Genomic DNA, 23,131 nt, shown 5'->3' with positions numbered 1-23,131 from the left:
CAGTTGCTCTCTACAACCATTGCCATATCGTCCAAACCGTAAAAGAAGCTGTGAATGTGCAATAAAAACTGTCATCACTAGCTGTAATCACGCAGTTACATGTATTCGTGTTGTGGGCCAACAAGACTATGACATTAAGCAGTTACAAACTTCATCGTGAGGTAGCCGGGTTGTAAACCATAACTTGCAAGATGACGATAATAAGGAAAGCGAAAGGTCAGTTACATTAGTGAAAATTGCATCAAAACCCATTATTTACAATTGTACAGGTCTTCCTTATTACCTTCATCTTGCGAGTCTTGCGAGGCTATGGTTTACAACCTGGTTCGCTCACGATGAAGTTTATTTCTACTTAATGTCATAGTTCTGATGGCACACAATACGAGTTAAAGTAAAAATACAATACAAATTTAAAAAAAATTATTTCATAAGTTATAGTATTTCACTGCTGCATCATCTCGTGCGGGTATTGATGCGACTTCGTGATTCAGCCCTGTACAGTCATCCAACCGTCGAGTAAGAAAAATTCTGAGACTGAGGTGCGTGTTATTACATTCGGTGAAGCACTATCCATTTCATCAGACGTTGTCTCATATGACATGAAACATTGAAAGGGCAGTATCACAAAATTCTAAAACCAAAAAATTAAGGAATTCCAGCTTTTATTGTAACTATTGGGTGTCTTCTACAGGTTGTAAGAGAAATGGCCAGCAATTGTAGACTCTAAAAGTTAAAAGAGCAGCCCTGGTGAACTGCACTCAGCGGATTCCGCCGTGCTCTCCAGCGCTACGCTCTAAGGCGTCTTTTCCCCCGCTGCAAATGATACTGGCGCGTAGGCTAGCGTAATTAACTCAAACAGGACTTCGTGAGAAATACTTTGCCTCGTGACTAGACTTGAACTCTGGAAGTGCTCTTGTGTAAGCACCACTGGTCGAGACCCTAGACCTTTTAAAAACGAAAAAATTCTCCGTTTTGTTTATAGATTTAAATCGAGAACGTCGTAATTATTGTCACCACACCTGTCTTAAAATAGTAGTCGTACATAAATGGACAAAACAGGCAAATAATAAGTCAACAGCAAAAGTTTTTTTACAGAAGATTTCAACTAAAAAGCACTCCCAATAAGTGTGAAGACATCACACTGTCGGGAGATAATATAGTCTGTCCCTTTCTTGCTGGTGAAGCTACATTCGTACCAGTCGGACACCACATTCAAATTTATGAAACAATTTGTCCGAATGTGTTTCTCCCCATAAACGGTGCAACAGATCATACATTTAAGATACGATTCCTGTTCTAGATATCAGATAATATCCAGATAATATCCAGGTTCAATTTTAGTTTTTTTAAAATATAAACAGAATTCCACTTTCTTGCTTCATGTCTGATGCCAAGAAATTAAAAATGCAGTGTTACATTTAGTGTCGAACTATGTGCCCGGAATGAATTAAAATTGAACGACCACATGAAACTACCTCTAGGGTAATTAGACATCAGAGTACGATTCATTGGAAGAATTCTAACGATAATTTACCCAACAAAGAGCAAGCTTTAAATCCCCTGATTGGGCTTATTACTGAATGAATAGTTAATCAGTGAAACTGAGATAATTACCATTCGGGCTCAACCGACAGTGGTACTCGAAGTATCCTTGCGGAGAATAGATGAAAATTGAACTGTAAGGTATTTAACAACTGTTCATGGTATCAAATTTACATTTCTATTAGTTTCAAATGCTGCAATGCAAGTTTTTGTCGGAATTAAGACATAAAATTGTTGCTGTAAACTAGTGTGGGGCTTGCTTGACTATTATCTACATAGCTTCATGTGGTCGTTCAATCTTAATTCATTCCGGGCACATGATATTAGCGGCTGTGTCATCAGCCAAGATTCCAGTTTTTGAAAAATATTTGAAGGAAATGGAATGTCAGTGACGTAAGTTAACATAAGAGGTATAAATAAAAGTATTTGAATATTTAAATGTACAGATCTCAGTACCTATTTGAATAAAAAGCTGTTTCTGGGTAACATTCAATACCTCTTTGATACGCTTTCGTCGAGGTGGACGGGAAGTTGCTGTCGCACTCTTCTACGGTGGCCATGGTGAGGTCATCCGTCGTGTGAGTAGGCTTTCTGTAACAACGAGCTGCAAATTTGAGCAGGTGCCTACCATGCTTAATCTTGTGCAAGTCAACAGATACCGCAGGCTAATTCATTCGGTGGTTCCTCCGTCCTGGAGGTATGTGTTTGCGAGGTGCAAGCGATGTGCGCGAATATTGTCGTCTTGGAAGACGAAATGTCGACTGTAGAAATGGACAGTAGGTTGGAAGATTCTGTCCTGATAATACACAGCCTTCAAACTACCCACGATAACGATGAGAGGTGTGCAACATCCTTGTGATACTTACGCTAAACGCATTTACCAATCGACTTGTTTTTCTTGACACGACAGCCACAACGGCTGATATTCATCGCCAATGAAAAACTCCGCTTCAGTTGTAACTGCACACAAACAACTGTAGCGGATATTATCATTGATGACATTTACTCTAAAATAATGATCATGTATCAAACAAATCCTGTACTCATTGGTGAAGAGAACCCGACTCCACTGATTCCAGGTGTTCTACCCAACTCCATTAGCGATCTTTCTAGTGCGACAAAATATCCTTAGTTTTCAATCGCTTATCTCTGTGAGACTAATAATTATGCGTAAACAGTGGCTGTATCCACAACAGATAGGTCATGTCTTTAGGTGTTTGTAGCGCAGTATTTGTTCTGCTGTGACGTCGTCATACCAGTTTAGGCACATGCGCGTGATTGTTAGGAAATAGTTTTGTATGAAGTTATAAATTTCTGCAGTGTGAAACGCGTTTAGTTAGGACGTTTATTTTAGTGTCATTGAGAAGGCCTTGTGGAGCACTATTAGGATCCGAGGTGAGACAATAATAATATTTGCCGGAATATAAGTGAAGCTCGGAAAATTACAGAACAGTGAAAGATATTATCTCATATGACCCGTAAATATGTTCTGAATTATAGGAAACGCAAGTCAGAGGAAAGTTCGCTTGGAAAGGAGTCCAAAAAGCCTAAAAACTCCAGTGCTTAGCGAATGCGAGAGCTACGGCAGCGTCGAAAAGAAAATGAAAAAACGGCACAAAGGAATTACCCATCTAGCCCATCGGGCATACAGCGGGACTCCAGACTTGTGATTTATCTATTACATAACCATTACACTATGCTGTGTAACGATTGCATGAAAGGGATTGATAACTGAATTACGTATTAATACGAAAAACTAGTTATGATTTTATTCCGATGTTTTCATGAAAAATTTCAACCACTCAAAGAGAAACTTCTTACTGTTGTTCGTAACGGACGCCTTGTCGCCAAATTTTTCATGGGTACACGGTTGTGTACTGACTGCTTTGAACAAATCTTGGTGGGTTACGGTTTTAGACACGGGTTTCCATCCACAGTTTGTTTCTCTCCTGTACACCAAAGACATTGGAGATTTTAGAGAATTCCAGGAGAAAAATAAACTGCGGATAGAAACCAGTGTCCGAAATCATCATCCAACAAGGCAACAGAATATTGCGTTCGTAGGATACAAGGCCCTTCTACGCAGCAGCTACCTTCACGTTCTCCACTGGCGATCGTGGCATTCAGTCGCGATCACTGAATAACGAACAACATTGTGAGACATTCCACCTACGGTCCGTCAGCGTACAAAAGCACGTTTGCTGTCGAAGGGGTGACCTAGTGGCAAGAGCCGGCTCCTAAACTTCGACGCCCTACAGCGTCATTGGATGACTTTACGGACACGGGTTCCTGTTCTCGATTTGTCCTCAAGAGAGCCGCTATAACCCCTCTAAACTCGTTGCGTCACCTCTGGGACACCCCGTATTTCGTAAGTGTTGGAGGTCCTATTGCACTTCATGGTTTCTATTAGTCGAAAATTAATCTAACTAATCGAAGTCAACCCATAATTTTTAAGAAGAGAAAATGCTTAGAATCAGGCGACAGAAAAACGTCAGTGCTACTGATCTATAATTCTGTCCATATGTTGTTTTACCCTCTCTATTAACAGGCGTAACCTGCGTTCTTTTCCAGTCCCGCAAGACTATTCACTTCACAATAGATTCTTGATGAATATCAGCTAATAAAGGAGATAATTCTGCAGCGTACTCAATGTAAAATGTAACAGGAATTTCGTCAGGGCTTGGTCGTCATAACCTCTGAACGGTTTGCGACAGGACTTTCATAACTGCACGATTGGCCGCGAGTCATGATGGGAATTAGTACACGCATGCGTGATTTGGTTTAGCGACGAAGCCCACTTTCATTTGGTTGGGTTCGTCAAAAAGCAAAGTTGGCAAATTTGGGGGCTGAAAAACCGCATTTCGCAATCGAGAAGTCTTCACTCTCAGCGGGTGACTGTGTAGTGTGCAGTGTCCAGTCACGGAATAATCGGTGCGATATTCCTTGATGGCATAGCGACTACCGAACGGTATGTGAAGGTTTTGGAAGATGATTTCATACCCATTACCCAAAGTGACCCTGATTTCGACAATATGTGGTTCATGAAAGAGAGAGCTCGACTCCATCGAAGCAGGAGAGAGTTTGATGCACTGGAGGAGCACTTTGGGGACCGCATTCTGGCTCTGGGGTTACAGAGGCCACTGTCATGGAACTCTATTGGTCGTCATATTCCCTGGATCTAAACACATGCGACTCATTTTTGTGAGGCTGTATTAAAGACAAGGTGTACTAAATAACCCCAAAACCATTTCGGTGCTGAAAACAGCCATTCAGGGGGTCATCGACAGCCGGCCGGGGTGGCCGAGCGGTTCTAGGCGCTACAGTCTGGAACCACGTGACCGCTACGGTCGCAGGTTCGAATCCTACCTCGGGCATGGATGTGTGTTATGTCCTTAGGTTAGTTAGGTTTAAGTAGTTCTACGTTCTAGGGGACTGATGACCTCAGAAGTTAAGTCCCATAGTGCTCAGAGCCATTTGAACCATTTTTTTTTTTATCATCGACAGCACCAATGCTCCGACACTTCAGCGGGTCATAAGAATTTCGCTATTCGTCTGCACCACATCATCGACAATGATGGCAGACATATCGAACATGTCATGACCTAAATTCAAATATCTGTAGTGACGTTTACATGTTAAATAAAGTGCGTGCATGCCGTAGTTTGTAACTAATCTACTTTTTTTCATATAGGTCAATAATTGTCACCCTGTACGATGGTTGCTCCTGCTCGAGTACCCTTTTTAATTGCCGAATTTTAAGTTTTCTCCAATTTTCTACTTCCTGCAGTTTCAAAACCAGAGTGTTTCATCTCAGACTGAACGAGATATTTGGATGCGTTCAAATGGTTCAAATGGTTCTGAGCCGCGCGGGTTTAGCCGAGTTATGGACTGTGTGGCTGGTCCCGGCGGAGGTTCGAGTCCTCCCTCGGGCATGGGTGTGTGTCTTTGTTCTTAGGATATTTTAGGTTAAGTAGTGTGTAAGCTTAGGGACTGATGACCTTAGCAGTTAAGTCCCATAAGATTTCACACACATTTGAACATTTTTGAAATGGCTCTGAGCACTATGGGACTTAACTTCTGAGGTCATCAGTCCCCTAGAACTTAGAACTACTTAAACCTAACTAACCTAAGGCGTCACACACATCCATGCCCGAGGCAGGATTCGAACCTGCGGCCGTAGCGGTCGCGCGGTTCCAGACTGTAGCCCCTAGAACCGCTCGGCCACTCGGGCCGGTCGGATGCGTTCGTTGACACTGCATCCTACAAGAACTGCCTAGGATTTTCTAATAGGTCTTTCACCTCAGATATAGCCATCTCGCGGATGCACGAATTGTCATGAAGTTTTTTTTTTTCCTATCTGTTTCGCTGCCGCCTCTTTTGCAATGATAGTGTAGTAGTTTCGGTTTCGTAGCATTCTTTGAATGGTACAGTTAACAGATATTGGTCTTATGGTCCTCTTTACTTTATTTGGTACGTATTTATCGAGACCATGACTTACAATTTCTTTGCGCTGTAACCAAAACTGTTCTGAGAGTATCGAACTCGAACAAATGTTTTCAGCTGGTCTTTTGAGTGGACTGTTAGTGACTGTTTTGACCAAATGTTTTCAGCTGGTCTTTTAAGTGGACTGTTAGTGACTGTTTTGACCAAACACAAACATTCTCAAACCTTTCTTGATGACCTTTTTGCCTTTGTTGATCGTAGTTTCTGTAACATCATAGTGTTCGATGACTCTCATCGGTTGCACACTCGGTAAGATCGGGTCTCCTTGTAGCCAGAAGGTGAAAATATTTCTTTTGACGTGTGTTGTCGGACTAGTTGTGTGAAGCAATTGTCAAACTGCGTGTTGAAATTTACTTTGCAGATCTGTTTGTCCCTGGGTACAGCAAAGGTTAAAATCACTACCCATTACTACCGTATGCTCTGACTCTTATTTATTATCGAGTTTAAGCTGTCTTTGAATGGTGTTGCGACCAATGTGTCTCAATCAAGGAGCCGGTAGAAACATCCAGTTATTAAACGAAGTCCGCTAATGCCGATTATTCTTTCTATATTACTTTGCAGTATAGTTCACATCGCATGCGTTTACTTTTTGCTATAAACACTACTCCTTAACACAGGGGTCGGACAAAATTATGGAAACACTGCGAGAAAAGCACGCTTGAACATAAATGCAGATGCTAGAAAAGCCTGCAGGCTACGCTCTTGTATTATATCACGAACAACACCTGTGAAATGTCCTCAATTCGTTGCAAGCATAAAAAAATGTTGGAGTTCACTGTTTAAATAAAAGGCAAATTACATGATTACATGACGGTGACTAAATAGACACAAGTGAAGAAACTGGAAGTGGCTTTGTGACATGTGTTGAAGGTATTAGTGTACTTAAAAACAGCTGGTATATCCAAATCGTAACTACACATTTGTCACCTTTTTTTTTTTTTTTACAAACGTATTTCGATTTTCTCATATTAACTGCATTATCCTGCACTCCATAAAGGAGCAGTCATGAAGGTCTACAACATTCATTATGAGTAAAATTCGGAGAAGTCTATGTCTCGAATACAACTATGTCGATTCTTTGTGAATGGCCATGCATTAGGATGGCTCTCCTACAATTCTGATGTCTTGTGGAGTCGGTGTAACGACTCGCTGTTGCCGCCATCAGGAGGAAACAGAGAGCTACCTGCTGCTAGATAGCAGTGTCAAATTCAGCTCTTTATGTGTGTGGACATTGTCTAATCAAAAGTATCCGGACACCCCTATAAAATGCGACATTGACCACTAGATGTCACCAAAGGCGGACCCACCTGTATAAAAGGTGGCGGGGAGTACTGAGTTGGCAGCCTACCAGCAGTAACAGCAGATTGGGTTGGCCGCGAGAGCTCAGTGACTACTCATTATACGTCACCTGAGTAACAAATGCATCAGTGACATTCCAGTCGTTCTACAGCTACCTACGTCAACTATTGGTAACATGAATGTGAAATGGAAACGCGAAGGAACAATCACAGATAAGCCAAGACTATCACATCTCTTATAGCGATGGGCAGACATCGCGAACCATTGCGTAGGGTGGTTGTAAAAAATTACAAGAAATCAGCGGAAGGAGTCACCCGTGAGTTCCAATGTGCTACTAGAATTCAGATAGAACACTGTTTATGCGTAGGGATTAAAAAGAATGATGTACAGTGGTCGAGTAGCTCCTCATAACCCATGAATTTTTGTAATCAGTGATAAGCGACGGCTCAGGTGGTGTAAAGAACGACAGTGGAAGACTGAAAACAAGGGACTTGGAGTGATGAATCAAGCTGCACAATGTAGCAATCTGGTTGAAGAATTCCTGTTTGGTTACTGTCTGGAGAACGTTACCTGCCATCAGGTGTAGTTGCAACATTGAAGCACGGAGAAGGTGCTTTTACGACATAGGGAAGTTTTTCGTGATTAGGGTGTGGTTCCCTTATTACTTTAAAGGAAACGGTAAATGCAGAAACATACAAACACACTTTACGCCGTTGTGTACTGCTTACAGTAAAAGAACACTTCGTAAAGCAGTGTCTGTCAGGCAATGGTTTGTGAGCAATACCATTTCTGATTTGGATTGGCCTGACCAGGGCCAAGACATGAACCCAATGGAATATATCACTGAGATGAATTATGTGGTGTCACTGCCAGACACCACACTTGCTAGGTGGTAGCCTTTAAATCGGCCGCGGTCCGTTAGTATACGTCGGACCCGCGTGTCGCCACTGTCAGTGATTGCAGACCGAGCGCCACCACACGGCAGGTCTAGAGAGACTTACTAGCACTCGCCCCAGTTGTACAGCCGACGTTAATAGCAATGGTTCACTGACAATACGCTCTCATTTGCCGAGACGATAGTTAGCTTGCCTTCAGCTACGTCATTTGCTACGACCTAGCAAGGCGCCATTACCAGTTTATATTCAGTGTAATAATGTCTAAACAAGAGCGATGTTCTCCAATTGTGGATTAAAGTTAAGTATTCCAAGAACTACGTTATTTTCTTTATAGGATAATTACTTTACCTTGTTCCAGACCTCACGTCAATCTGCGTGAGCTAAAAGCGTGCATTTCGGCCTCCTCTAGCAACACTGTGTTGGCTCTTCTGCCAACACATCAAATTATAACGTCGATTTCAGTCCAGACCCCAGCATCCAACATCACTACATTCTGTGGATTCGGTTCTTGAGGAAGAATGGGCTGTCATTCCTCCACAGAAATTCAGACACCTCATCGAAAGTGTCCCCAGCAGAGAGATATTTTTGATCAGACAGTGTATGTTATATACCAAATGTGGGCATAATTAATGAAAAGCGCGAATTTGTGTATAAAACTCATATTTTAATTTGACACTCTGACACTCAGCCGTAAAAATCGAAATGTTCATTCTAAAGAACAACATCATACTTCCAATGTGGTTAAGACTGCTAGCGTAAAAGATGTAGCAAAACAGAAATATTCGTTAATTTTGGAGATTTATATTTGAATATGCTCCCATTACCTCCACTGAATTTCTGTTAAGGAAAGTTATTTTTTTCTTAATTTGACACATGTAAAAGAAAGTAATTAAGTTCGAAAACTCTCAGAAGTCCACATCAAGAAAAAGATATCCTTTTAGAGTCAAAATTGATACCCGTCCTTTCACGTCTAAGTTGCGAAAGCTGTTGACGTATTCTTGCAAAAGAAGGTAACATCGAAAACTTTACAAAACTGTCTATTCAAAGTCTATAAGAATTTTTCAGTGTTCATGCAAACTAAAAGTCATGGAAACCATGCTAATTTGATCCATGGAATGCTAAATTTTTGAGGAAGTCTTAATTACGGAGGTTCGGTGGAATGTAATGGAAACCATACCAATTACTCTAGGAATATATGAAGGTGTCGGTCTTGCTTCAACAGATGCAGTCGTGTCTATGGTAAGATTTTCTATATAATTACTGACCTGAATTATGAGAAAGTTTGTTTTTCGTCAATGAAAGCTGTTGTACATCCGTTTTAACAACGTCTTAAAATCTAGTTTTAAAGGCAGCTTAAGTCAGTAAATTATCTTTTGGTAAAATTATAAATTAGCTAAGATTATGTTCATGGTCTCTATACAATGAACATCATGACTAGATGAATACTAATTCGACAGGCAAACAGCAGGTAAGTAAGGAGTGAGTATTCTGTCATGTATTATTGCTTGTTTAAGGTAGTGCATTGTTTTAATGGAAAATTCCCTAATGATTATAATGAATGAGAATTCCACGGCTCATCGGTTGACAAATTAATGCTTAAGAATTATTGTTAACTTAATATTGCATTACTTTTCGCAAACGTCATGTATATAAAATATGATCAACATCCACATTTGTGATCCGTCAGTTGGCGTACAGTGGATGGTGATGGATATACGTCGTAATAGAATCATTTCTCCCTTTCATGTTCCATTCGTATATAGTAATCAACGAGAAATATTATCGATTTCCATTTGATTACTTTGGTACCGGCTGACGCCGAGCCAAGTGGACGCGCCAGCCGCAGTAACAACAATGGGCAGCAGTTGTCTGATAGCCACGCGAACTGGCCGCACGGTTTAAGGCGCCATGTCACGGATTGCGCGGCTGCTCCCGCCGGAGGTCCGAGTCGGCCATCGGTGTGTGTGTTGTTGCTAGCGTAAGTTAGTTTAAGGATACAGGGTACTTTTACGGCTCAATATTGTGTAAAAATCAACACCTATTTCTTTCAGGCACTGTTTATAATGTACATGTTTTACAGATTTTTTGTTGATATCACGTAATGCACCCCTATGAGGTTTTGGTCGCATCTAAAATCAAAAAGTGGGTCAAAATCATCTATTCATTCACTCAGTGACAATTCTGTCACCGAAACGGAAGATAACAGAGATAAGGCCGAAATACTGAATTCGATCTTCCGAAATTGTCTCACTGCGGAAGATCGTAGCACGGTCCCTCCTTTCAATCGCCGTACGAACGTCGAAATGGCAGGTTTTGAGATAACCGATCGCAGAATAGAAAAACAACTACAATCGCTTAGTAGTGAAAAGGCGTCAGGACCAGATGAGATACCTATAAGATTCTAGAAAGATAAAGCGAAAGAACTTGCTTCCATTCTAGCAGAAATTTATCATGGATCGCTTGAGCAACGAAGGGTTCCTAGTGCCTGGAAGAAAGCGCAAGTCATTCCCGTTTTTAAAGAGTGCTGTAGGACAGATGCACACAATTATAGACCTATATCATTGACGTCAATCTCTTGCAGAATTTATGGACATGTTTTATGCTCCAGAATTACGAAGTTTTTGGAGAATAAAAATCTCCTCTATAAATATCGCCATGGATTCCGCAAACAGAGATCCTGCGAAACTCAGCTTGTTCTCTCTGTTCCTCCATGAGATCCATAGCGGCGTTGACAACGGCGCTCAGGTTGATGCCGTATTCCTTGACTTTAGGAAGGCTTTTGACACCGCCCCGCACTGCCATTTAGTGAAAAAAATACGAGTTTGTCGAGTATCGAAGCAGATTTGCGATTGGATTCAAGACATCCTTGCAGATAGAACTCAACGCGTCGCTCTGAACGGAACTAAATCGACAGATATAAAGGTAATTTCCGGAGTACCCCAAGGAAGTGTGATAGGACTGTTACTGTTTACAATATAGATAAATGATCTAGAACAAACCGTCAGATTCTCTTTAAGACTGTTCGCAGATGATGCGGTTGCTATCTATAACAAAGCAGCAACACCAGAAGATAGTAACGATTTGCAGTATGACCTCTAGAGAATTGATGAATGTTGCAGACTGTGGCAGTTGACCCTGCACGTAAATAAATGTAACATACTGGACGTACATAGGAAAAGAAGTCCACTACTGTACAGCTATACTCTTGATAGTAATAGGGCATGAAACTATTTATAAATATTGATCCAGTACCACGTAAATTTTCAGTGGGGATAGGCGTCCCGTCCATCGCAGCCAGCAATTAGGTAAATTCCACAGCGAATAAAAACCCTGATCTGTCTTTTTCCTCTGTCCTTCGTTTGGAATAGGCAAGTAGGTATAGTTCAACACTTCCCAAATTAGTCTGGTAGTTTCAAGGACGGTCTATGTAATTGTACTGTGCGGTCTAGGAGAGTACACCGTCAGCGATGCGAAAGTACATCCCGCTGCAGGTACTTGAAAGAGGTAATAATGTTGTAGTGCACAAAAATCCATAACATAGGTACGTGTGTGTTTGTATGTATTTGACAAAGTTTATACTGCTTTATTTTGCGTTATTTATTAATTATTATGTTATTTACTTTTATTGTATGTTGCATAGCGAACGAGCGCAGGAAGTGGAAAAATCTACGTTATGTATTTGTCCGCCACTGCCCAGTGGATTGCGCAGGAAAAAAAAAAAAAAATTATTTGTCAGAGGTGATAAAGATTCCACTTTCTTTTCTTAACACATGAGTATACCAGAAGGAAATTTGTCGGAGGAACCAGACCCTACACACGAACCTACTCCTAATGTTTCACTGCAGTTGTCTGCCTTGTCTTAAAACCAACATCTGGCCGAGGAGGCAGACAAGCTGGTGGTATGGGGTACTCGAGTCATGGTTGTGTGAAGGTGATGGATCACTAGAGTTCTCCAGTCAGCCAGACTACTGCTTGTCAGGTAGCTGGAGACAGGATTTCAGTATCCCCGTTTGAATAGGGCCTAACTATGCAGCTTGCCGGCACGAAACACGTGGTGTGTGGAAGCCAAGATCGACGTTAAGTTATGGGACCATGCACCATTCATGTCACCGTCACGCTTCCAATCGGTCATCATATCTGTGGATTAGCGGAATATTAGATACCTTGTCCCTTCAAACTGTCCATCATGGCGGTTGTATATGCCTAAAATATAACAAATAGGTAGAAGTGGTTGATTGTGTTAAGTTCTTGGGATTAAAACTTATTATTAAATTGAGTTCCAAGGAACCTAAATTTATATTTATTGAAAAGGAAGGAACATTAGGGTTTAACGTCCCGTCCACATCGAGGTCATTAGAGACTGAGCACAAACCTGGAATGTTAGCTCGGAATATTTCAAAGATGGGGAAGGAAATCGGCCGTCCCCTTCCAAAGGAACCACCATGGCATTTGCCAGGAGCGATTTAGGGAGATCACAGAAGACCTAAATCTGGATGACCGGACGTGGATTAGAAATACAGGATGGTATAGGCCCGAAGAACAGAATTCGAGGGTAGGCTAAAAAGAAATACGGCAGATAAAAGGAAATACAGTACTAACCTGACTATAGCAGATGTTGGAAGTGACCACCATTCATCTATTCGCATTTTTGGGCCCTAGTCGGCAAGTTACTGAAGACAGATCGGAGCTGGACTGTTGGAACTGCTGCAATCTCATCCAAAATGTTCTGCTGCAGTTCTTGAAGACTATGAGTGTGGTTGCGATTCACATTAGACTTGAGGGCTCCTCACACAAAGTAATCGCACACTGACAGATCAGGTGACCTAGGTGGCCTGTATGGCTGCGACCAGACTGACCTCTGCTAACAACTCTGTCAGGCATGAAGATTGTATAAATGTGCTCCAAGGTTCGGCTGACTGTTTGGGCAGTTGCTCCATCCTGTTTGAAGTAACGTGGTGTAATTATATGCGTGGTCCGGTCGTATTCACTCATCTTGGCTACTTATTTGTCCCACCCTGTATATATTTGCAATGCGCATGTAACAGTTGAGATATAAAAATAAAAAAGCTAGTATACTTTGCTTGATTTCATTACATAATTACCTACGAATAAGGTTCCGTTTTAGAGGAGCCTGCAGGATTTGTAGGTGGTCAAGTCCTCCTACTCCACTTTCTTCCAGCTGTCATATGTATTATTAACAACAACAACAAACAACATGAATGTTACGTAAAATCATTAAAGTTCTTCACGCTTGCAGTCCAGTAATGTGAGCAATGAAAATAAGTGTTGTAAACTGATTTTCTGTTTGATGATGGGTGGCTACAATTGCCTAGGAATTATCTTATACACCTAAGTGTATATACATACATATTTGTGACAAATTTATTATTCCTCTTAAATGAAAATGTGTTTCAGATACTTTGACTTAGTCCACACACAATCTGACCATTTCACTAAGGATCTGTGGATATAAAATTAGAAATTTATTTTTTGTAAGTATGTATTACGTATTCTTGTTTTATGACGTGTTTTACATCCTTAAAAGTCTCCTCACTGCGGGTCAGTGGAACTAAAAATATATCTGACCAATAAGATGTGACTGATGAATCATGCTAGGGCATTCAGCATTGTCCGAATTGGTATTAAGGAGACAGTAGGGATATGGCTAATTGGGAGTTTGATGGATAATAAATCAAAGAATTGTGGTACGCCAGTGACTAGCTCCTGTACATAAATTGTTGAAAGTAGACGTTTAGAAGCTGGAACGTCAGACAAGGCTTGTGATTTGTTAGTTGCAAAATTACAAAAGCCATTTCTCACAAGGTGTAACCATTCACGTATGGCAGGAGCTTACACTCATTTAGTTACAGATCTTTGTTGCATTTCCATTGATTGTTACGATGTGACACAAGCGATAATTTCTGCAACTTAGAAAAATCACTGTTTAGTTTCCAGTTAGGCAACCAGTTTAATTTGTCATGTAGGCAGTGGTTTTAAACAAGAACAGTATATATAGGATACAGAATTATTATGATTTTTTGTGATTATGTGAAGCAATTAAGGCCTGAAATATTACGACTGACCTGTCACAGTCTATTTATCCCTTTGCTGCACAAAAAGTAGATTTAATAGTGAACAAAAAGACTAATTTGGAGTCCACTGACACAACAGTACTAATGTCACGGGCTACATTACAAACCATGTGATGATGCAAAAGGCCAGAGAATGTTTTGTCATCGTATCGAGTATGAATGCCAGTAGAGCATGTTTGTTAGAACTGTCTCATTACTATTACTCTCTCCCGTATCGGAAACACATTACTTATAGTCTGATAAACCAGTTGCACCGGTGTCCTAAGTTTCATACAACTTAATAAAAGAAAATAACGGAAGTGCAATAACTGACTGAGTTGTTTGTCTTTGAGATCTGAGGTAACACAAACTGGTACTTTAAATGAGAGCAGTAATAGCTGTTTCAGATTCCTCTATCTTTTAATAACCATAAGGCAAATTTTTATATCAGTTTATTAACCTTCCAACCTTAAGGACTGAAAGTATTTCATTATTAATGAGTATGTAATAGAAACATACTCTGGTACTGAAGATCATATCCGAACTATCTTTTACACTACGTAAAGTTATTTTAAAAGCAATAATTGCTCTCTTCACTCCTCTGTGATTTGACTGTCCTGAGGCAAAAGGATCTTCATGTTTTCTGTAACTCTGTTTATTTGTAAATATTTGTCTGGCTTTAAGAAAGTAAAGTGTCATAGATGCATTATGCACTACATGAAACAAATTAAAGGCCAATATCTCTTCATAATATCATGAATTAGTCTAAATTTAAAAGAGCATCGACTTTGTCACTGGCACAGTTGCCATACATAATACAGTTTCTTACAACTGAGACATAATGTAACATGTTATTCTCGTCCATAATAAGATGCAAGCCAGGGCGAGTGATCAATAGGAGAGCAACAGGATTAAAATATACAAGGAGAACTACATGCAAAGAAAACTCCAAATGAACAATATATAACTACTTTATTAGTAAATAAATAACCAATTATTTAATCAAAATGATTTTGGTAAACAAGTGTTTCAATTTTGCTATGATAGGCTATCACTTTCGTGGTTCCACGCACACCATGATGTTGTTGGCAGACTTCATAACTATTTCTGGACTCAGGACCAGTTCGTCCTGTGGTGTTGAGAGCTTGAAATTACGTAGAACTTTTGAAAGTGTACACTTCATCTCCAGCAGTGCAAACTTTTGCCCTGAAAACAAAATTCAAAGTACTCATCAAACGTGACTGTGATGAAGCTAACAGTTATTTCAAACTTCTATATTACTTATTGGCAAAGAGAATTTTAAGTGAGACACTTTAAGTGTAACTCGGAAATTGTATCATCTTAATGACAGTGGTACCTATGCAGTCATCATGGTGGTTGTCACAACACACTGTAATGCGAGTTTATGAAAGATGGTTGGTTTGTGGGATTAAAGGGACCAGACTGCTACGGTCATCGATCCCTATGAAAGATGGCCCATGAATACCATTTCTTAACAAGAGGAATAAATTCACTCCATTAGTAATTGAAAAAGCGTTTATTTGCATAAAATTGTGCACACGAGACAGGTTTCAGGCTGCAGATTCCATCTTCAGGCTTTACAACAACAAGGGAAAGTAAGAGGGATACTATATAAAATTAATTAACATTAAAAGGGTGCATACAAATATGAACATTAGGTCACACTTTCATCGCGCACAAGAAAATCGTGCCTGTCATAAAAAAAAAAAAAAACAGTAAAACAAATTTATGGAGTAACATGCGAGATTCTGTGGTGTAGTATGAAAAATTTAGTGAATTTATATTTCATTTGTTGTGAGCTGTCATCACTGATGATCGCGGTAAGTGATAAATTCTGCATAAGCAAGTAAGAAACATAATTTGCATGATATACACTTCCTTGATGCGCAAGCGCGTACTGCAACTGTCGCTTGGAAACGTCAACAATGCCATTCCTGTTCGTGCATCGATAAGAGCGAACTGCCATCGTTCGTGGATCAGACTATAGTAGTGGGTGGCGTTTGGAACAAAATGTGGGCATTTGGCAGTGTTGTTACCTATGATTTCTTTGGTTGTCCCTCCCGCCCTCAGTATTCCTTCTGACAGCGGCCACTGTATGCAACCTATATGTGCACTGACGCATCTCATTGCGCTTTGCTCGACGGGTGGTTGACCGGTCTTGCTGAGTATCCAGGACATGTGGCGGGCCAGGCATTTATACGGTAAGCTACTTTTGAGGTTGAGAAATAGGCATTTTACGACATTTATGCCTTCATTTTACTTTGTTAACGCTATGCCACATGTCAAGTCATTCTCAATTGGTTTGTAGCTCACATTAGTTCCCCGTTTTTTTTTCCCTTGGTTAGGCCCCATTCGCCTGGTTTGGTACTGACTGACTTGAAGAACCTTTCCATGCCTCACCCACACAGGATCTCGCATGCTACTTGACAAATTTGCTTTGCTGTTTTTTTTTTTTTTTTGTTTTTTTTTTTTTTTTGTTTGTTTTTTTTTTTTTTTACATGACTGACATGATTTTCTTGTATGCAATCAAGGCATGACCAGATGTTCACATCTGTATGCACACTTTTAATGTTAATTAATTTTGTGTAGTATCCTTCTTAGTTTCCTTTGTCTTTGTAGCACCTGAAGATGGGATTTACATTCTGAAACACTGTTTATTTATCCAAGTAAACGATTTCTCGGTTACAACTGGAGTGGATTTATACATCATAAAAATATTAGCAACAATCGTGGATGGCCCACAAAGAATGTATTATACGAGAGGCTACACTCCTTCACCAAGGATTAGGCTTACAGTTACATAGGGGAGAGTCTGCTAAAACAGGGTAATCTGATGAAACAGGGTATTGTACTTTTCTCGTCTGATATGTGCTGCCATCTCCCGGTAAACATAGTAAGCTCTTTCCCACTCGATGACCTTCATTCTTAGAGTAGCTGCAGTCTGTTGAAAGCAACAGTGAGTTCTCTAAGTGACAAAATATATTCTTACAGTGTTGTGTTGTAATATTCGACGGTGAATTGTGCTTTTATATTTGCAAGACACTATTTTGAAGACTGTAAATTAAGCATGATATAAGTTAAACGTTGTTTGCACTACAGATTGTTGAGTGTTTCAAAATGTTTGTACCACTCAAGGGGCTGTTGAAATCAACTTTTTCTTAACATGGAATTGTAGGATAAAACAGGGTGCCTCTAAGTTTGGTAAAACAGGGTAGGTCCCCGTTTTATCGAACTGATTTAAAAATCGCCATTTGCGATTTTCAAATTGTTTATTTAGTTTGTTCAGTTAGAAAATTTATTATTATTATTGTTGTTATTGTTATTCACAGGATCTAACTTAAATTATGCCATAATTATGGCACCTTATAAATGGAAAACTGACAGACAGTCATGGAGTGAAGAGAGTATGAAAGAAGCTGTAGCGGCAGTTTTGGCCCAAACAATGGGCTATTTGAAAGCATCAGAGTCCTTCGGCGTTCCACAGAGTACTCTGGAAGCACGTGTAAAAAAGGCCCTGAGTGGAATGTGTTTAGAGGATGCTACAAAGAAAGGTAGGCGTAATTACTGCTTTAGAAGAAATTAATTAAACTGCTGCAGTTATTATTATTGTTGTTGTTGTTGTTGTTGTTGTTTTAGGTCTAGGCTGCTACAAACCTACGTTTAATCAGGAGCAGGAAAATTAACTGGCTGAATATATCCTGTTAATGGAAAGCAGATAGTTTGTATTGACCATAGATGAGGTGTGGAGTCTTGCTTTCGAACTGGCAGAGGAAAATAACTTGCCGCATAACTTCAGCAAGACTATGAAGATGGCAGGTAAATGCTGGTTCTATTCGTTTTTGAAGAGGAATCCGGAAATAAGCCTGCGTTCTGCCGAGCCAACATCTTTTGCCAGAGCAATGGGCTTTAACCGTGCAGTGGTGAGGCAGTTCTTTGGTTTCCTGTTAGAACCTTATAACAGGTACAACTTCACAGCGGATATAGTCTGTAATGTGGATGAGATAGGAATTATAACAGTCCCTAATAAGCAATCAAAGGTACTTACATTGAGGGGAAAACGTCAAGTTGGCGGTTTCGTTTCTGCGGAGAGAGGCATCTTAGTGACTGCTGTAGCCTGTATGAGCGCTTCTGGAATTTATATGCCTACAATGTTTGGGTTCCCTAGACAAAGAACCAAGCCTGAGCTGCTGGATAATGCTCCGTCAGAATCCACTGCGGAGTATCACCGTAGCGGATGGATGCAGAAAGAAATTTTCCCGAAGTGGTTTCAACGACTTGTTGAATTTTCTAAACCAACGGCAGAGAAACCTGTTCTTCTGCTCTTGGATGGTCACTCGACACTCACAAAGAGTACTGAACTTATTGATATGGCTAGAGAAAATCATGTTAATCTCTTATGCTTCCCCCCACACTGCACCCACTGAATGCAGCCCCTGGATGTTGCATTCATGGCCCCATTGAGTAACTATTACTCTCAAGAGGTTCGAGAGTGGCTTCAGTGTCATCCTGGACAAGTGATAACCATCAATCAAGCTGCAGGGCTGTATGGGACAGCATTCATTGAGGCTGCTTCTATTGAGACTGCTGTAAATGCATTCCGTCTGGAATCTTCCCCTGGATGCAGATATTTTTCCCTATTGGATGTATCAGCCTGCTGAAACAACAGACACCGACCCATTGTTGCAGAAAGGTGATGTCCTGCCTTCGGAACCTACTTCAGAGTCATTAAACAGAGAAACATCTTTTCCTACCACACCAGGGTCTTCCCAGTCGGATAGGCCTAAGCCTTCAACTTCACCTTTCCACATCTCTCTGAAAGACATAAAAGCAGTGCCGATAGCTGAAAGAAAGGAACAAAAATCTGATAGAAGAAGAGGAAAGGCAGCTGTTCTTACAAATTCACCTTATAAGGAAGAATTAAAGTCTTCTATGAAAAAGGGGAGGACTCCCAAAAGGAAACTTCAAATGGGGCCACATTCTAATAGTTCTAGGCCTACTGAAGTCAGAAATGATGGACAGAAGAAAGCAAAGAAAGTTGGAAAAGTACAGGAGTATAGCACATCGTCAGAAGAGGAAGGAGAAGATAATAATACAGCTTGCATTTATTGTAACGAACTTTTCTCCAATTCTAAGTCTGAAGTAGGCTGGGTGAAGTGTTATGAGTGTAGTGAATGGGCTCATGATCAGTGCGCCGGCATTAATGATGATGATGATGATGAACCATATAAATGTGATTTTTTGTACATGAAGTGATTGTCAGGGTTTGTAATAGAGTTGTTTTTTTTTAATTTCATTATAATGTAGTACCATGTTTTATCCAACGGGGTAGTTGACACAAGCGTAAAAAATTCTTTTCTGTGATGAGACATATTTTTTAAATGTATGTTTTTCATGCCCAATTGTAAGTAGACAGAGAGGGCAATTTGTCATTAAAAACTCAACAGATTGGTACACATAGTTCATTACATATGCCACTTTGTTTATTAAGTACCCTATTTTAATCGACTCTCCCCTAATGATAATCTTACTTTTATTTGTTGGCATCATCAGTTTTGTAAAATAAATTTAGACAACGTTGTCCATAGGAGAACAACGATTTGGTGCCACCACAAGATCGGCCGAGGAGCCGCCAGCACCAGCCATAGTGGGCTCACATTCTGAAGATGACTTTGTCTTAAGTAAACAAATAAATATAATTGTGATCTAGACTGTTATTTTAACTAAATCATGATTTTTGTTCCCTGTTCCTTAAAAAGGAATTTCTGTATCAGTGGTTTAACTTTATACTTGTCTTTTTCTCTTTTTTCCAAATTTCTTTGCTCCACTCCTTCATAAACAAATTTACAAGAATAACAGATCTTTATTCTATAGCCACGTTTCTTGTGCTCCAGAGGATGGGTGATAGCTCCCCACTGCCCTCAACTAAATTCATAGAAACATAATCTTCTATTTAGTTAGTTGCCATCACCGATCCATAAGCCATTACTCAACAAGGATAATGAGACATATGAACAAATGTGCTCATGAAACCACATTTCACACACAGATACTGTGTATCGTAATCAATACATTTAGGGAATCAATACATTAATAGCCCATTGCCATCCTCAGTGTGGACCTAAGAGTGTTCTGCCAGTATGTGCTTCTGACGGGATATTCTAGAAACTGTCAGGCACTTATACAAGGAAGTAAAAAACGTATCGAGTAGGATCACATGAGCAGAAAAACATAGATGACTTAAGCAGAAATTTATTATGCCAGAGAAAGACTTATTTGAAAGAGCTATACAACACGACGAGGAAAAAAAATGAAAAATATGTTGGGAAAGGCAACACTGGAGATGACAATGATATATCAATACACAGTTATTTCTAAGGAATTATTTCGATACTATACTGCTGATAAATGGCTGACACCGATACATTTCTCCGAGATATCATGCATTAATAATTTCACTTTGTATATGTATTAACTGGGTCTTGGATTAAGTACTCAGTATTTTGTTACACATCATGTCAAATAAACTTTTTAAATTTAGATTCATTAAGAATTTGTAGCACCGGAATGTTACATGACACATAATACAGAACATTACACACATTGTTAACCTCATAAAGTTGAGACGAGAGTAAAAAAATTAAAGGATTTTTCAAAGGAAAATATGGAAAACTGCACTGGCAATGAGGATGCTTTGGAACCATATTTTCTGCATGATGAAATGATTTTTAATTTCATCAAACATTGTCAACAACATTCTTGTCTCTTGTCCTTGGTCCTCGTGCAAGCTGACTGTTATGTAGCTGAAGCCGTTAAAGGATAGAAGTCCAAGTTTAGAGTTAGTAATAGGAGAAATATAGAAACCTATCTCTGAGCAAGTATGGTAATTTTCATTACTAAGTTTAAGTCAGTATTTGCATATTGTACGAAATAAAGCCTGGCCACAAACTTGAAACTCCCTCCCCCTCAAGAAATTTGACAGGGGATTTGGGGACGTGGAGTGAAGACGTTTACCTGCTCTGCAAATATTTTTGGATCCAAGATCCATAAACAAAACTTTTTCAATCCATTTATATCTCTAAAACAGATTAAAAATCTCACTGTAATGTCTCTATTGGTTAAGATGCTAATTTCAAAGGCTGGCAACACCATCACTGAAAGAAAGTAAATTGTGCCAAAATCTTCTTTTTAATTGAGTGCCTCAGACATATTGGAGGTAAGCGTACTTGCCTTCTTACTGTCAATAAAGACATAACATATGTTTCTGATCTCCTATTATTATTTGCATTATTTGCAGTTTAGTATCACTATTTCCTATCATTATATAAACTAATGACTTAATTAATTTAATGTACCCTGCTAGCTCTGCGAATTTATTTTAAAGGCTATGGAAATGTTACAGTTTTTACTAATAAAAATTAAACAAATCTCGTGAAACCACTTTTTGTGTAACCCCATAGAAAACGTTTTATACAACAAATGTAAATAAAATGTTTCTGTCTCAAGTAAAAAAATAATAATAATTTCACTATGATATATGTTATTGAAACTACATTATGTTCAAAATATTGATATTTTATGAGCACTATACCGTCAACATCTATGTCATTCAGTCAATTTAGCAGCAAGTCGATATATTGATGTTGAAGGAAATTTTGCAATCGTAGATAGCACAATATAAGTGTAGGGCATCACATATTAGGAGATTTGAATATAGTGTAACTGTAAGAGGCCACTCGGTTGGCTGGGTCACAGTATCAACAAGGCTACTGGCAGTATAATGGTCTCTACAACAAGGACGTGCAGGACGTGCTTCAAACAAAGAAAATACTAATCCATTCGTTCTTCATGCTTTGAAGAAAACTGTCATACCTGTGAGAGAAGATCAGTAAACAGCAGCGACATAGTCTGAAGACTCCTCAACCGATATTAAAATCTCAACAAAGACTGCCAGTTGCTTTTTGAATCACACTTGATTAATTCGTCATTTTTCTTCATATCTTGGCGTCATATCACACATCAACACTGTGCAATCAGTGCCGCAAGCACTTTTATGTCTGCGATGAACTTGATTTCGCCAATAGGCGGTGTTTCCATCATTTAGCAGCAAAACACACCGATCAGCAAGAACAGGATTGACTGCTAATTAGACTCATGCATGGTGCATGTAGTATCAGTGAGGATCTTGTTCCTGTGCAGAATAGGGAAGGTACACAATCTACACTCCTGGAAATTGAAATAAGAACACCGTGAATTCATTGTCCCAGGAAGGGGAAACTTTATTGACACATTCCTGGGGTCAGATACATCACATGATCACACTGACAGAACCACAGGCACATAGACACAGGCAACAGAGCATGCACAATGTCGGCACTAGTACAGTGTATATCCACCTTTCGCAGCAATGCAGGCTGCCATTCTCCCATGGAGACGATCGTAGAGATGCTGGATGTAGTCCTGTGGAACGGCTTGCCATGCCATTTCCACCTGGCGCCTCAGTTGGACCAGCGTTCGTGCTGGACGTGCAGACCGCGTGAGACGACGCTTCATCCAGTCCCAAACATGCTCAATGGGGGACAGATCCGGAGATCTTGCTGGCCAGGGTAGTTGACTTACACCTTCTAGAGCACGTTGGGTGGCACGGGATACATGCGGACGTGCATTGTCCTGTTGGAACAGCAAGTTCCCTTGCCGGTCTAGGAATGGTAGAACGATGGGTTCGATGACGGTTTGGATGTACCGTACACTATTCAGTGTCCCCTCGACGATCACCAGTGGTGTACGGCCAGTGTAGGAGAT

The 23,131-nt window shown here is 40.0% G+C and overlaps 1 protein-coding gene across 1 annotated transcript in view; it reads right to left on the bottom strand.

The window, feature by feature from the left end:
• Positions 1 to 15,264: 15,264 nt before the first annotated feature.
• The window catches only part of LOC124721710 (cytochrome P450 4C1-like), a 255,403-nt gene continuing 247,536 nt past the window's right edge, over positions 15,265 to 23,131 (bottom strand). The window contains exon 14 of the mRNA XM_047246795.1: positions 15,265 to 15,517. Within this exon, the coding sequence (XP_047102751.1) occupies positions 15,363 to 15,517 (155 nt within the window). The 3' untranslated portion in view covers positions 15,265 to 15,362. The remainder of the gene's footprint in view (positions 15,518 to 23,131) is intronic.

The sequence above is a fragment of the Schistocerca piceifrons genome, chromosome X, assembly GCF_021461385.2.
Source record: "Schistocerca piceifrons isolate TAMUIC-IGC-003096 chromosome X, iqSchPice1.1, whole genome shotgun sequence".
In the NCBI taxonomy this organism is placed as follows: domain Eukaryota; kingdom Metazoa; phylum Arthropoda; class Insecta; order Orthoptera; family Acrididae; genus Schistocerca; species Schistocerca piceifrons.
The sequence above is the reverse complement of the archived record's forward strand: the minus strand, read 5'-3'. Positions and strand labels throughout refer to the sequence as shown.